Here is a 15,015-nt window from a genome sequence, read left to right on the forward strand (position 1 = left end):
TTTAAAAAACTTGAAAAACCTTTTACTGTGGTGTTTAATAGTCTAATCAATATTAATGAATAAACTATTTCACAAAATAATGTACCGAGCAGTAAATATTAAACGACGTAAAAATGTATATTTTTTTCAGAAACTTCTAAATATACTTTAAAATATTTATTGCCAAGTGAATATTAAATGTGTATTAACAAAACTTTTTGTAAACATTTTTTTTTAAATACCTTATGATAAAAATTTTTAAAAATTAAAATCGATTTTTGTGCTCCTGTAAAAATTATAAATGGTAATAAGACAAATACAAAGGTTTTTCTGTAATTTTTTAATAAAATCATTATTGATCGAGTTGTAAAGCAATAATTAAATTGATAGATTACATAGAAGAGCGTACATTATAGTTTATACATATATACAGTTTAAGGGATAAACTAAGTAAATATCTAAACTAATAATAAAGTTAATTAACTTTTTTTCTTAACTTTCATTTTTATTCCACGAAAGGGCAAAGACATAATTATTTTATTTGTAAGTTGATTTCTTCTATAGGATACCGAAATTACTAAGAATATTAAGGATACTAAAAATATCGAAATTAATCAAAGAGATAGTGACGTTGCATTAATAAGACATAATAAAAACGTCATTTGACATTACCTTGTTCTTTGGAATTAAATATTGCAACAATATATTGCAATGATATCATTGGAATATTTTAATGTTATTATCACTGTGTAATATCACAGTAATATTTCTGCGATATTTCTGTGATATCAGTGGAATATTTCAATGTCATTATCACTGTGTAATATCACAGTAATATTTCTGTGATATTTCACAGTAATATATAATATTTCTGTGATATTGCAATGATTCTGTGATATCACAGAAATATTACGTGCTATGTGTGTATTTATTACAGTACATTAAAAAATTTTCCACTTACACTGCAACGTGTATTTCTAACCTTTTAACCAAACTGTCAAAACCACTCCAGGACACAAATTCCAGCAATTTTATCTTTGTCTAATACTTGGTAAACAATAGGTTTGTTCGAGTTGCTTGAAATCCCCAAAAATTTTTGCACTCGAGATGAGATAATAGGCCTGTTCGTGTTGCTGCCCTTTTTGAATTAATTTCTTTGTCGTCTCTCTCTTTCCTACGATCGAATATATATTTATCTCATCTCGAGTGCAAAAATTTTTGGGGATTTCAAGCAACTCAAACAAACCTAAATATATATTTGATCGTAAGAAAGAGAAAGACGACAAAGAAATTAATTCAAAAAGGGCAGCAACACGAACAGGCCTAATAAGGATAAAATCTGCCCCCAAGGATAAGATGGCGACGCTATGGGCCTAGTTCTTTCATTGGACAAACACGGTAGAACGCGGAACATTTTTCGTGACCACTTTCAATCTCTGTAGTTCCCTCTCCTTAATCTTCCTTCATGGTTGACAGCAGCATTTAGTAATGAACATAAAAATAACTATGGAACGAAACGTGGTCCTTAAAATCCCCAGGCATCATGCAACGCACTGTACACCCAAGGACTTTGATTCTGTCCATGGAGAAATTTTCCAAACTGAGTAGTCACCACTTTCTACATACTCGCAGTTTATGATTAATGACTAGAGCTTATTGGTCGTTACGTTAATCATGAACTGTAAATATGTAGAAAGATAGCGACTTCTTAGTTTGGAAAATTTCCCCATGGACAGAATCAAAGTCCTTGGGTGTACTAGAGTCCTATATAAAGAGAGAAGCGACATTGATGTCCGAAGCTCTGATTGGTAAAATGATTGATACTTGATTGGCTAAGCGAGCAGCCATATTGTGACCACAGCTGTTTGCAGAATGATACGAATGGTGTTTGATGACGTTAAAGCGATCCCAAAATGGCGGTGGAGGACTCAATTGGATACTGAAGGTTGTGGTGGGGGTTTGATGTCGCTTTTCTCTTTATATAGGACTCTAGGGTGTACTATTGGTTTCTCTTTACTGTCCTACTTTACACCAAGCACTTGATACGCGTACTAACTAGTAATTTTCTATTAAGACCTAGTTTACACCGAACACTTGACACGCATACTAACAAATAACTTTCTATTAAATTGTCTTAATTTTGACAATACGTGTAAATGTATACGTGATATCTATATTTAATTAATTATCTTGATTCATATTGTACCAGCTTAATATACTATTCATTAAATTTATTACCGAAATTAAGATAATTGAATAGAAAGTTACTAAATATTACGCGTATCAAGTATTCGGTGTAAAAGCTTAAATTATCTTAATTTCGGCAATGAATTTAAAGAATAGTATACTAAACTGGTACAATATGAATCGAGATTATTAAATATATGTATCATGTATACAGGGTTTGTCCGGAAAGTAATAGGACTGAGTCGATTTAAAAAAATTTATTGAGCCAATTGTTACAATTCTTTAAAAACTTTCAAAATAGGCTCCTTCTGCGTCGATGCAGCGCTGCCAGCGCGATTTCCAAGCATTGAAGGCGTCACGGTAGGCATTCTCCGGAATAGCCTTGAGAGCCGCGGTGCATGCTGCTTGTATCCCCTCTGCCGTCTCAAAATACTTGCCTTTCATCGGCCTTTTCAGGCGAGGAAACAAAAAAAAGTCTGGGGGGGCCACATCTGGGCTGTAGGGCGGCTGCGGAAGCGTTGGGATGCCGGCCTTGGTCAGGTAGCTGTTCACAAGAAAGGCGGTGTGAGCCGGGGCGTTGTCGTGGTGCAACTTCCAGTCGGCTGCGATGTCTTGTCGGACCCGATTGACCCTTCGTTTGAGTCTCTTGAGCACTTCCACGTAAAACTTGGCGTTGACGGTTTGTCCAGGAGGAACAAATTCATGGTGGACTATGCCTTTGATGTCAAAAAAGACAATGAGCATCGTTTTCACTTTCGATTTGCTCATTCTTCCCTTTTTTGGGCGAGGAGACGCCGGCGTGTGCCACTCGGAAGATTGCCTCTTTGTCTCGGGATCATACTCGAAGATCCAGGACTCGTCACCTGTGATTACGTTATTCAAAAATTGAGGGTCACTTTCACACATGTTCAAATTTTCTTGGCACACTTCCACTCGCCGCAATTTCTGGTCGTCAGTGAGCACTTTTGGGACCATCTTCGCGCACACCTTGCGCATGTTCAAATGCACCGTCACAATGTCATGAACCATAAATTTTGGTAAATTTAACATCTGGGCAATTAAACGAATACTTAGTCGACGGTCTGAGTTCAAAACTTTGCGCACACGAGTCACATTGTCGGTGTTTGTCGAAGTCGAAGGTCTTCCAGCACGGTCTTCATCGGCGACCTCTTCCCGGCCCTCCAAAAAGGCCTGGTGCCACCGAAACACACCACTTCTTGCTAAAGCAACATCTGGGTAAGCCTGCTTGATCATATCAAACGTCTCTGTCGCAGATTTACCGAGTTTCACACAGAATTTAATCGCGTACCTCTGCTCTAACGAACGCTGCATTTTCGGCTTGCACCACTCACAGAAACACGTCGCGCGAAAATGCCTGTCCTGACTCTCCAGGTGCTCGGAGACAACCGACCAGCCGCTCGTTCGTTAGCTAGGAACGCCCTCTACCGAATCCAGTCGGCGCGTACACGCTCCAAAGTACAGTCGCGGCGGAAGAAAATCAGTCCTATTACTTTCCGGACAAACCCTGTACACACATCGTTGAAAGTAAGATTTAATAGAAAGAATTTAATAAAAAGTTACGAGTTATAGTACGCGTATCAATTAAGTGCTTGATGTAAACTAGGCCGCTATCGTAAGTTCCTGGTCTGTTCTTTCCAACTGCATTTGAAGTGAAACTGAAAAGAACACACCAACAGCGTCACGTGAACGATCTGTGGCCGACTGGCGCCGCGACGATTGAGCAGCTATTATACTTTCTGTTCCTGTTGAGCCATGTTGAGCCATGCCGAGGTGTGTCTATATCTATAGAATAGATCTGAAAGCTCTTGAGACCCTTAAGTAGATTGAGTGTAATTCATTAATGACCCTTGAGGAGATCTAGTACATTAAATAGGCGGTTTACACCGAACACTTGACACGCATGCTATCAAGTAACTTTCTATTAAATTGTTTTAATTTCGACAATACGTGTAAATGTATACGTGATATCTATATTTAATTAATTATCTTGATTCATATTGTACCAGTTTAATATACTATTCATTAAATTTATTACCGAAATTGAGATAATTGAACAGAAAGTTACTAAATATTACGCGTATCAAGTATTCGGTGTAAACAAAGCCTTAATTTCGACAATACGTGTAAATGTATACGTGATATCTGTATTTAATTAATTATCTTGATTCATATTGTACCAGCTTAATATACTATTCATTAAATTTATTACCGAAATTAAGATAATTGAATAGAAAGTTACTAAATATTACGCGTATCAAGTATTTGGTGTAAACAAAGCTTATATGTATATATTCCTCAAAAAAATAAATTTAAGAGAGTTGTTGCGCTTTATCTACCGGCGACGTTTTTATTGATATCTACGAATTAAGTCCCGAAGGAGCATAGTCTCTTGAAAGTGTCGTCAAATAGATTGACAGAGATAGATAGATGGTGATACTAGTTTGTAATGCGCATGACCAGGGAAGCGCGGGCAAATGAATTATAGCACAAAACGGTATACGAGGTGTGTTCAAAAAGTATCGCGAATTTTGAATTTTCGCGGGTTACGTATATTCGAATTTCGATCTTTTTGTGGCGTTATGTTGGTACTCATGTCTCTCACTTATGCCGACAAGGGCTGTGTTCCGATATAACTGCCAGTACTGGCAGTGGTGAAAAATCCGTTCCGTTATTGGTACGCAGCGCACTGCGACAGCATCTAGTAACATCAATGACGTCATGAATGGTAGCCATATTGCCACTGTGACTACTGCAGCTTCCAAGGTGAGGTAGCTACAGTGCAATATGGCTACTATGCTGTTCCGAAATACGATGCTATAGCAGTGCTGGCAGTAATGCAGTAATATTGGAACAGTTGTGACAGTGTACTGTCATGACGTCACATTTACTGCACTGCCAGTAAAAACGGAACACAGCCAAGCTCGGCCATTTTGAATGTTCACTTAATTGTTGACAGCTGCTTTGCTTGCACGTGTTTTGGATCGTCTTCGATTTTTACCTATTCAAAAAAATGGATCAAAGAACCTGTATCAAATTTTGTGTGAAAAACGAAATTAAGTGCGCGGATGCATTCCGAATGTTGACTGTGGCATACGGAGAAGCTACCTTGGACCGAAGCAACGTTTATCGGTGGTACAAAATGTTCTCAGAAGGCCGAGAAGATGTGAACGACGAAGAGCGTGCCGGACGCCCGAGCACTTCAACAACAGACGAAAAAATTAATGAAGTGGAGAAAATGGTATTGGCCAATCGTCGAATCACCGTTAGAGAAGTTGCTGAGGACCTAAACATATCGATTGGCTCGTGCCATTCGATTTTTATCAATGATTTGGGCATGAGACGGGTCGCCGCGAAATTCGTACCAAAATTGCTCAATTGCGACCAAAAACAGCATCGCATGAACATTGCTAATGAGATGTTGGACTCTGTCCGCGACGACCCAAATTTGCTCCAGAGGGTCATAACTGGTGACGAATCGTGGGTTTATGGTTATGACGTGGAAACCAAAGCTCAATCATCTCAATGGAAGCTGCCGCACGAACCAAGACCGAAAAAAGCGCGCCAAGTTCGGTCAAATGTGAAAGTTTTGCTGACAGTTTTCTTCGATTGCAGGGGCGTGGTGCATCATGAGTTCTTGCCACAGGGTAGAACGGTCAATAAGGAATATTACCTGCAAGTTATGCGCAATTTGCGCGAAGCAATCCGCCAGAAACGCCCGGATTTGTGGAAGAACAAAAATTGGCTTTTGCACCACGATAACGCCCCTGCTCACACATCGTTGCTTGTGCGCGACTTTTTGGCCAAAAACAACACACTAATGATGCCGCAGCCACCGTATTCCCCAGATCTGGCCCCCTGTGACTTTTTCTTGTTCCCTAAACTGAAGAGGCCCATGAAAGGACGACGTTACGCTACGCTTGACGAGATAAAGACGGCATCGAAGGAGGAGCTGAACAAGATAAAAAAAAATGATTTTTTGAAGTGCTTCGAAGATTGGAAAAACCGTTGGCACAAGTGTATAATATCTCATGGGGATTACTTTGAAGGGGACAAAATAGATATTCATGAATAAATAAATAATTTTTGAAAAAACACAAAATTCGCGATACTTTTTGAACACACCTCGTATGTATAAAGGTCAATAAAAAACTAATTTATGATAAAAAAAATATTAAAGTGACAAGTGACAAATTATAATTTATATTAACTGAATAAAAACGCATTCAAATGTGAATAATAATTTGTATGTTTATTTATTGATTATCGAACAGTACAAGTTTCGTATATTTGTGCCTGATATAATTATCTTTTTCGCAAAGTTGCTTATTTGTATGATAGATTCGAATCTTTAAATATTGTTTAATAATTAATCTAATCATTTCTGTTCTGTGATTAAAAAACAGATCTTGTAAATAATTAAACTTACATGTGATATGTAGACGCCTGATCTCGTTCCTTGCAAATATAGCAATACATTATTGTCACAATTTCGTAGAATAATGTTCAATTCTTCCAAAGGGGTTTTTTGATTACGTGTCCTGAACTCAATACAACTCAATACTTACAAAGCTCAATTGAAGGTTAGTTTAGATGCCTTGGATGGCAACCATGCACGCATCTGTATGGAACATGCACATTACAAGTTAGGACCATCATCTCTCCATTCTACTCTCGGACAATCAAATGCACGGGGCTGATAGGGCTATGCTCCTTCCAGTACTATATGTTCTAAGAGTGAAGTGCATGGTGTGAATACAAGGCGTTAATTTCAATATATATAATATACAAAATGAAAACATCATGTCACATCATGTTTAATCAAGGTAAATATATAAAAATTGGGAAGGTCCCAAATGCGCACAAGCCCAATTGGACACCACCAATTATAGCGGCTGATGCCTAGAGTATTTCCGTTGGTTGGGTTAGATTAGATTACGTGATTGGTGGTGTCCGATCGGGTCTGTGCGCATCTGGGACCCTTCCTATAAATTAGTTTAATAATTTATATATTTTATATATATATATAATAAAATATATTTGCATGAATAGCAATACGTGCAATATAATAGCTTTAAACAATATATATACAGATTTCATTTATTACAATGCTAAGAAGTCGCATCAAAATCTTTATAATTATTATTTTCTAAATTTCTGATATAGTCTTTTGTGAATGAAATAATACATACTGCATTTGATTTTAGTAGTCTCTTTAATGTTTTCAACAAGATCAATTTAATTGCAATTGTATTCTAATCCATTATATTAAGAAAATTATTAACATTATTTTTTAAATATAATTTATATATATGGTATTAACTATAAATACAATAAAATATAATAATAAAATATATAATAAAACAAACAATGAACCAGAAATAAATGTTAAATAATCTTATTAGTCATAAGCTTTATCTTTTTTTAATATTTCTTCCCTCTCAAAGTATTTTTTTCTTTTATTTTTAAATTTATATTTCTTAATCTTATGTAGGTTCATATTCTTGCTAAACAGTGAATTATTTTTTGGGGAAAACATTACAATCTATCTTCGCACACACGCAATTTGTTAATTTATCAAAAATTCCACTTTCTTTGTTAAATGTGAGTCTATGAAATTTTGAAAATTCATCTTCCATAATTTTTGCAACAAAAATAAACGATTCTGCTAGATAAATACAATTGCCTCTTGAAAGGCGCGATAACAAATTATTTCTACTAATAAGTGGTTCCATAATTGATGTCGGTACGCCGAGATGAGAGTATGAAGAACAAAATTGGTGCGCGACAATCCCACTACATAAATTAAAGTTTCTATAGTATGCAGTGCTACTTCTTTTTCAAATTCTTTTAATAATTTTAGTTCGTCTACTGAGGTACTTTGCTACTGAATCTCTAATGAAAGAAAAGTAAGAAAGGAAAAATACAATTGTAATAAATCAAACAATATTATAATTAAATTATTTTATTATTATTATAATATTACAATATACTAATATTACAATATGTAATATTATGATTGAATTATTTATTATATTTATAATTATTTCAGCAATTATTTTTCATTAAGTAATAAATATTACTTAATAAAAAAACTACTTACTTATACAAATGTCTATCCATCCGTACGATATCTCTGAAACTACTGGTAATTTTTTTATGATTGGTACATAATTGATTCTTATGCCAAGACCGTGTCTTAAGTAAAGTCTTAAGATACTAATATCAGCTCTCTGATTGGTTGATGACATCTTAAGATGATCTTAAAACGGTCTCAAATATAAAAATCAACTATGAATACCGGCCTTATGTTTTTAATTACGTTTTGTCTGTCGAAGATTGTGTATCTTGATGAAAATTACATAAGTGAGCAAATTTACTCGTTATATTTCAATGGATATCAAATGAATTTGCTCACTTTTGTAATTTTTAAATTATGTGATATACAATCGATCGAAGATATTTTAGTAAAAATAAAAATTATCTCCACTTTTCTCCACTTCTACTGTTGCTTCACAAATACCTTCATTAAAGTTTTCTTTTGTCATTTCTAAACCTTTATTAAATAGGGCCATTTCTCTTGTGTATTTGTCTTGTTCAAAATTTAATTCTAATTCGTTTAAGGAATGAGAGGCATCTTGTAAGTCCATTATACTTGAGGCTTCGTCAGATTCTGTGTTCTTTTTCAGACAATCCACGTTCCGAATGTTTTCCTAAAATATACTACTTCAATCTAATCTGCAGAAGTACAGGTGAGGGATGATCATGAGTTCCTCCCATGGACCGAATGTATACAAAAAAATTTTCTAATATATTTTGACACAATCGTCGAGTTATTATATATTCTGGCTTGAAATTGTCGCAAGTATATTTTTCTTTTAAATAATGAAGCAATTGTTTTAAAGATGAATTGACTATTAGAATGCCTTTTTAAAATAGCAATAGTGTTTTTCTTCCAAATACTCTCATTTTTAAAATTAATTTATTCATTTCGTTAAGAATAATGTCCTGGTGTTCCACATCAATTCCATAGGCACGTAAACCAAAGTGTTTTTTAAATTTTGATTGGGTATTTAAAATGTCAAACTAATTATTTGTTAATTTCAACATGTTTGCCATTGTTTGTCAATTTGGATCATTTAAAAAGCCTTCTTGTCTGCAATATTGAATAGCTGCAGCATTTCTGTGGGAAAAAATCTAAGCTGCCAGTTTAACTCTTTGTCTTTGAAACCCTTTTGCATCAAAGTGTGCCCTAGTAAAGTTGAAGTTGCTATTTTCAAATCTCTCTCATTAAAAATTAATAATTCTTTAAAAATAGTTTTTCTTAATAATTTCCCAAATAGTACAAAATATTTATTAAACATTTACTAAATATTTAAAATATTTATTTTAATATTTCATAAACATTTATCATAAACATTTAATAAATGTTTTTATGGCCGTAGATTGGACTGATCATAAATATTTATTATAAAAGTTTCAAAAATATTTATGATAAATATTATGATAAATATTTTAAAAATGTTTATTAATTATTACGATAAATATTATGGTAAATATTTTGAAAATGTTTATTAATTATTATAATAAAGATTTGTAAAATTTTACTTTTTTATTAAACTGTTTTTATATAACTGTTTTTATATAACTGTTTTTATATAAAATTTTTTAGTATTAAAAATCGCATCAACAAACAATATTTTTTAAATATTTATTATTGTGTATTTTAAATATTTAAAAAAACATTGTCTGCTGATTGGGAATAGTGGAATCCAACTAAAAATTATTAATTAATTTTAATTTAATTTATCATTTAATAATTACGATGTTAATATACATAGACAATTCTTATAATTTTATTTTCATCACTGTATTAAAATATCATATGTGTACAAATCCTGAAATAATACAGACAACAAAAAAAAAACTGTTCTTCGAAAGCGAAATTCTTCAGATTCACCGTCGCCCCACTCGCCGCAGACAACACGCGGATACTACAGACAGGGCCGCCGAGAGGGCGGGGCAGGGAGGGCTATATTCCCGTGGCCCGGACTCTCATAGGGGGCCCGCGGCCACGGATTTTAGCACAAAAGAAGTAACCTTTTTTTTAATAAAAAACATGGTTTTAAAAAAATAATATTCATAGAGGGGAGGTTCATGTTTATACACAATCTATAAATTATAATTCATAGAGTTAAACATAAGGAGATAATTGATGATGTTCTTATTATATATTTATATCAAAGACATAAATCTAAATACGACATAGGAGTAGACAACGCAGAATCTTTTAATTTTTACTCGCAGCATATCTAGTTTAGACACATCAAATCATACCGTCTTATTTGTTTTACATTTGTATTGTAGAAGCTCGCTAAATACGCGATGTAACTTGCATAGAATAGAGCTGCAAACTAATTGACTGACTCGCGTCGCTCTCTTATTTATTCTTTTCAAAATCGGCTTACCGGAGTCACCGGAGAATAAAACAAGCCACTATCAGTTATCTCCGATCTCTGCCAGCGTTCTCACGTTACGTCTCGAAATCCGCAGTGCCGCAGTTCGCTTGTCGCTTAAATCAAAGTCGCGTATACGTGCGCTTTCAATTCTTTTACGATCATATAGCATGAAGTTGAAAAAAGTTGTAACATAGAGTTATTTATTTCTGGATTTTATATAAGACACCGTGTTGGATTCATAGATATTATTTGACTGCAGTTTCCAGAAAGGTAAGAGCAGAAAAAACGTGTGTTGGAATTGTAATTGTACTCGTGTTACGATTAAAACTGGCACATAATTATTTAGATCCGATAATTAGGTACCTCGTTCGACAATATATTTTCAAATCGATTATTCATTCATGTCTGTTTCTTTGACAGGAAGTGTGTGTTTGAAATAATAGTATTAAAAATAAGCTACAAATATAAATCAGGAGCACAAAAGAGGAAGGAAAAAGAAGAGTGGGAGAAAAACCTTAAAGACGCATCAAAAAAACAACTTTCTTTGTCCAGATTTTTAAAGCCTTCTACTTCTCAAGACGCAACTTCATTAGAGCTCTTTTCAACGTCAGAACCTTCGACATCACATAAAGACAAAATTCAGTCTGTTTGCGTTGATGCTGACACTGATAATCATACTCTTCCAAATAATTTAATATTAATGTCTTCAGCATCGTCAACGCCAATCACTAAAACATATTTCGATGTAGGATCGCCCACTTTTAACATTGAAATTGATATTACAAAATCGCACGAAAAGTTGCCTGAAAGTTTTCCAGAAGATAGTACAGGAGGTGTACTGCCGATCTCCATCTTTAAGAAGAAACTAGCGAATGGTGAATTTGTGCCTAGAGATTGGTTAGTATAGAGTAGAACAAAGAAAGCCCTCTATTATCTGCCATGCAGAATTTTCAGCAGACTTCCACAATCTCAACGATCAGCTTTAACATCATCTGAAGGTTATTCCACTACACAAAAGTGGAAGAAATTACATGACAAAGTACCTGAACATGAGAGAAGTGCTTCGCACAAGAATTGTTACATCGCATGGAAAACGGAACAGAGAAAATTGAAAATGGACACTTCATTAAGTGGCTTATTGTTTAAGTCTATACAACATGAGCAAGAAGTGTGGAAAGAAATCTTAAAGCGACTACTTCATGTAACTTTGTTTTTATGTGAGAGGGGTTTGGCTTTTCGCGGAGACAGTAACAGAATTGGAGACCTTTCCAATGGTAATTTTCTTGGACTTCTCGAACTTCTAGCAATATATGATCCGATCCTAAATGACCATTTACGGAAAGTGCGTCACTCGCAAGAAACCGGTACAAGACTACAGGTACACTATTTATCATCAGATATTCAGAACGAGTTTATAGATATCTGCGCAGCCGAAGTAATAAACTATATTCTTCAAAAACGTGAAAAAGCAAAGTATTTTGCAATAATTGTGGATGCAACCCCAGACTCTGCTCACATTGAACAAACGGTATTTTTAATAAGATATGTAAATTTGACCGATGAAGCTGGAGGAATTTATAAAATCGAAGAGCGTTTTTTGACATTTGCTGATTGTGCTCAAAAAACAGGGGAAGCCATTACCCAGCTTATAGTATCAAAACTTGAGCAATTTAAAATTCCTTTAGCAGATTGTCGAGGACAAGGCTACGACAACGGCAGCAACATGAAAAGTGCTTATAAAGGGGTGCAGGCAAAAATACTGGCTGTCAACAATCTAGCGATCTATTCTGCTTGCGCCTGCCACTCTATCAATCTTTGCGGAGTGCATGCAGCTGAGAGTTGTAGTGCTGCCCTTACATTCTTCGGAGTTATACAAAAATTGTATAATTTATTTAGTTCCAGTCCCCAAAGATGGGAAATATTACAGAAGAAAATAGGTCACTCTCTGCACTCAACCTCTAAAACTCGCTGGTCTGCCAGAATCGAGAGTGTAAAACCTTTTGCTGCTCATCTCCCAGGAATAGCGGAAGCACTGAATGAGTTGTCACATCTCAACTTATCAGCAGAGTCTCAGCGTGACGTCAATGGGCTCAAGAATTATGTACGGACATTCAAATGTTTAGTTATGTCATCAATTTGGGTGAAAATTTTGAAACCTATTGACATAGTCAATAAAATAATTCAGGCTCGAGGGGCAATAGTTGATGTTACTTGCAAAAATTTAAGTAGTTTAATAGCAGAGTTGAAGGCTTTACGTGATGAAGGATGGGAGAATATTTTGAATGAAGCTGTCATCGTGGCCAAAAATATCGGATGGCCAGAATCTTTCTAAGAGGAAACAAAGAGGGGTCGTAAGCGAAGAAAAATGGCAGACGAAGAAGAAGATGAAGACGACGGAGCAGGACAAGTAACTGCAGATGTGACATTCAAAAGAGAAGTTTTCTATGTTATTTTAGATCAAGTGATTGAAGACCTAACTGAGCGCTTTAAATCTATGCAAGAGCTTTGTGAAAACTTTTCCGTCCTTTGGAAAATGCGCTCTATGTTAAAGGACGAAATTGAAAAACGAGCAACTAATTTGGTGCGCAAGTATTCTATAGATCTGCAGTATGAGCTTGTGAATGAAGCAGAGGATTTGAAAACCATTTACGTTGTAAATTTCGGCGAAGAAACTCTGCAACCTTTAGAACTATTGAATGCTCTTCAAAAAATGAATCTTGCTTGTTTGTTTCCTAATTTGTGCATCGCTCTCCGTATCTTCCTAACAATTCCCGCAACAGTAGCTAGTGCTGAAAGGTCATTTTCTACTCTGAAGCGAGTTAAGAGTGTTCTGCGTTCCACCATGTCTCAGGACAGGCTATCCAGCCTGGGTGTGTTGGCTGTGGAAGCTGAACTCGCGAGACAAGTCAACATGGAGAGTTTAATTAACGATTTTGCTTCAAAAAAGGCCAGAAAATGCAATATTTAAATATCATTGTGCAATATGTGTAATAATGTAAGCCAGCTTGTGTAATGCAGATTGTAGTGAGCTTTGCCTTTTCGTGTGCAATGTATTTAAGTATTTATATACAAGTAAATATTTACAATTATAATTAAATATTTATAATTATAAGTAAATATTTATAATTAAAAATTTTATGATTAGTAGTATTTTTTATTGATTTACACTGGCTGTACTTTGTGAAGAGTTTTCTACCAACTTCTACAGTTCGCTTTGATGGCAAAAAGAATATTTTTTTGTAATTTGTAAAGAGTTGCCTTTGAAGGAGGGAGAACAGTAATTTTAAACAACATAATGTCAAATCAAGACATTAGGTATTTTAAAGACGTATAATAAAAATCGTTTAAAGGCGTCTTTAAGATATCTTATGTCTCGATTTATAACATGCACTGTAAAAAATTTGTGTAAAATTACAACTATTATAGTGGGTAATTTTAAGACCCACTATAATAATTGTAAATTTACACATGTTTGTATTTGCAATATACAAATACAAGTACAATTTACTTGTATATTGCAAAAACAAACTTGTGTAAATTTATAATTATTACAGTGGGTCGCAAAATTGCCCATTATAATAGTTGTAAAAAATTACAAACTTTTTTACAGTGTGTTGTCTGAGATAGTAGCCCTGGGGCCCGGCAAACCTCTCGGCGGCCCTGACTACAGAGCATAGATTCGCCAATCTTTTATCGATACCCGGACCGACGATGGCGATGCACGACCTAAAGTCACTAGATTTATAAAGTACCGCAATCATTCCGCCATTTTGGCTCCAACATGCGGCACATTTAAAACGTGCATATGTGTATAAATGTATTTAAATAAGAAAGAAAATCATAAACTATATAAATTAATTTTGTTTACAATGGTTCTTATTCACATATGACTTTATTGCAACTCTTTTACTACTATATGTGTTCAATATGCGTTAATATTATATATGCGTATTCTATATGTGTTAATATTAATATATTTTTTTGAAGGTAAAATGGATGCGTCCTATAATAAATGTTTTGATAAGTTTAACAACAATATTGTGGCATGATGGCACAAAGTCTGTACGACAATTATTTAAAAACACTTTAATAGAGTCTAAAGGTTTTAATTTATTCGAAATTAGGCATGTTTTTAAACGTTTAATTTCTCAGAGTACAACAATAACACAACAGATCTAACGCATCTCACGGTGTCTCACGGTAAATAATTGCACTTAATGTGTAGATACATACATTATGAAAGTGTGCACTCTTTACACTTTCCGACGCCATTTTGGCTCCAAATCCTTATACATTGAGTCTTATGAATTGCGGTACTTTATTAATCTAGTGACTTTATACCGATACCCGGACCGACGATGATGCGACGACA

General features: G+C 34.6%; 3 protein-coding genes across 3 annotated transcripts; 2 read left to right on the forward strand and 1 right to left on the reverse strand.

Annotated features, from left to right (window-relative positions):
• Positions 1–2,448: 2,448 nt before the first annotated feature.
• Positions 2,449–3,498, reverse strand: LOC105206723 (protein GVQW3-like). The gene has a single exon (XM_011176201.3). It carries the CDS (start codon positions 3,496–3,498, stop codon positions 2,449–2,451), a length of 1,050 nt encoding a protein of 349 aa, XP_011174503.3.
• Positions 3,499–11,343: 7,845 nt separating this feature from the next.
• On the forward strand, positions 11,344–12,975 carry LOC120359237 (zinc finger MYM-type protein 1-like). Its single transcript, XM_039456047.1, has 2 exons — positions 11,344–11,540; positions 11,598–12,975. Exons 1-2 carry the CDS (start codon positions 11,344–11,346, stop codon positions 12,973–12,975), a joined length of 1,575 nt encoding a protein of 524 aa, XP_039311981.1.
• Positions 12,976–13,008: 33 nt separating this feature from the next.
• LOC120359238 lies at positions 13,009–13,611 on the forward strand. Its single transcript, XM_039456048.1, has one exon. It carries the CDS (start codon positions 13,009–13,011, stop codon positions 13,609–13,611), a length of 603 nt encoding a protein of 200 aa, XP_039311982.1.
• The last annotated feature ends 1,404 nt before the right edge of the window (positions 13,612–15,015 follow it).

Source organism: Solenopsis invicta, chromosome 12 (genome assembly GCF_016802725.1).
Source record: "Solenopsis invicta isolate M01_SB chromosome 12, UNIL_Sinv_3.0, whole genome shotgun sequence".
In the NCBI taxonomy this organism is placed as follows: Eukaryota; Metazoa; Arthropoda; class Insecta; order Hymenoptera; family Formicidae; genus Solenopsis; species Solenopsis invicta.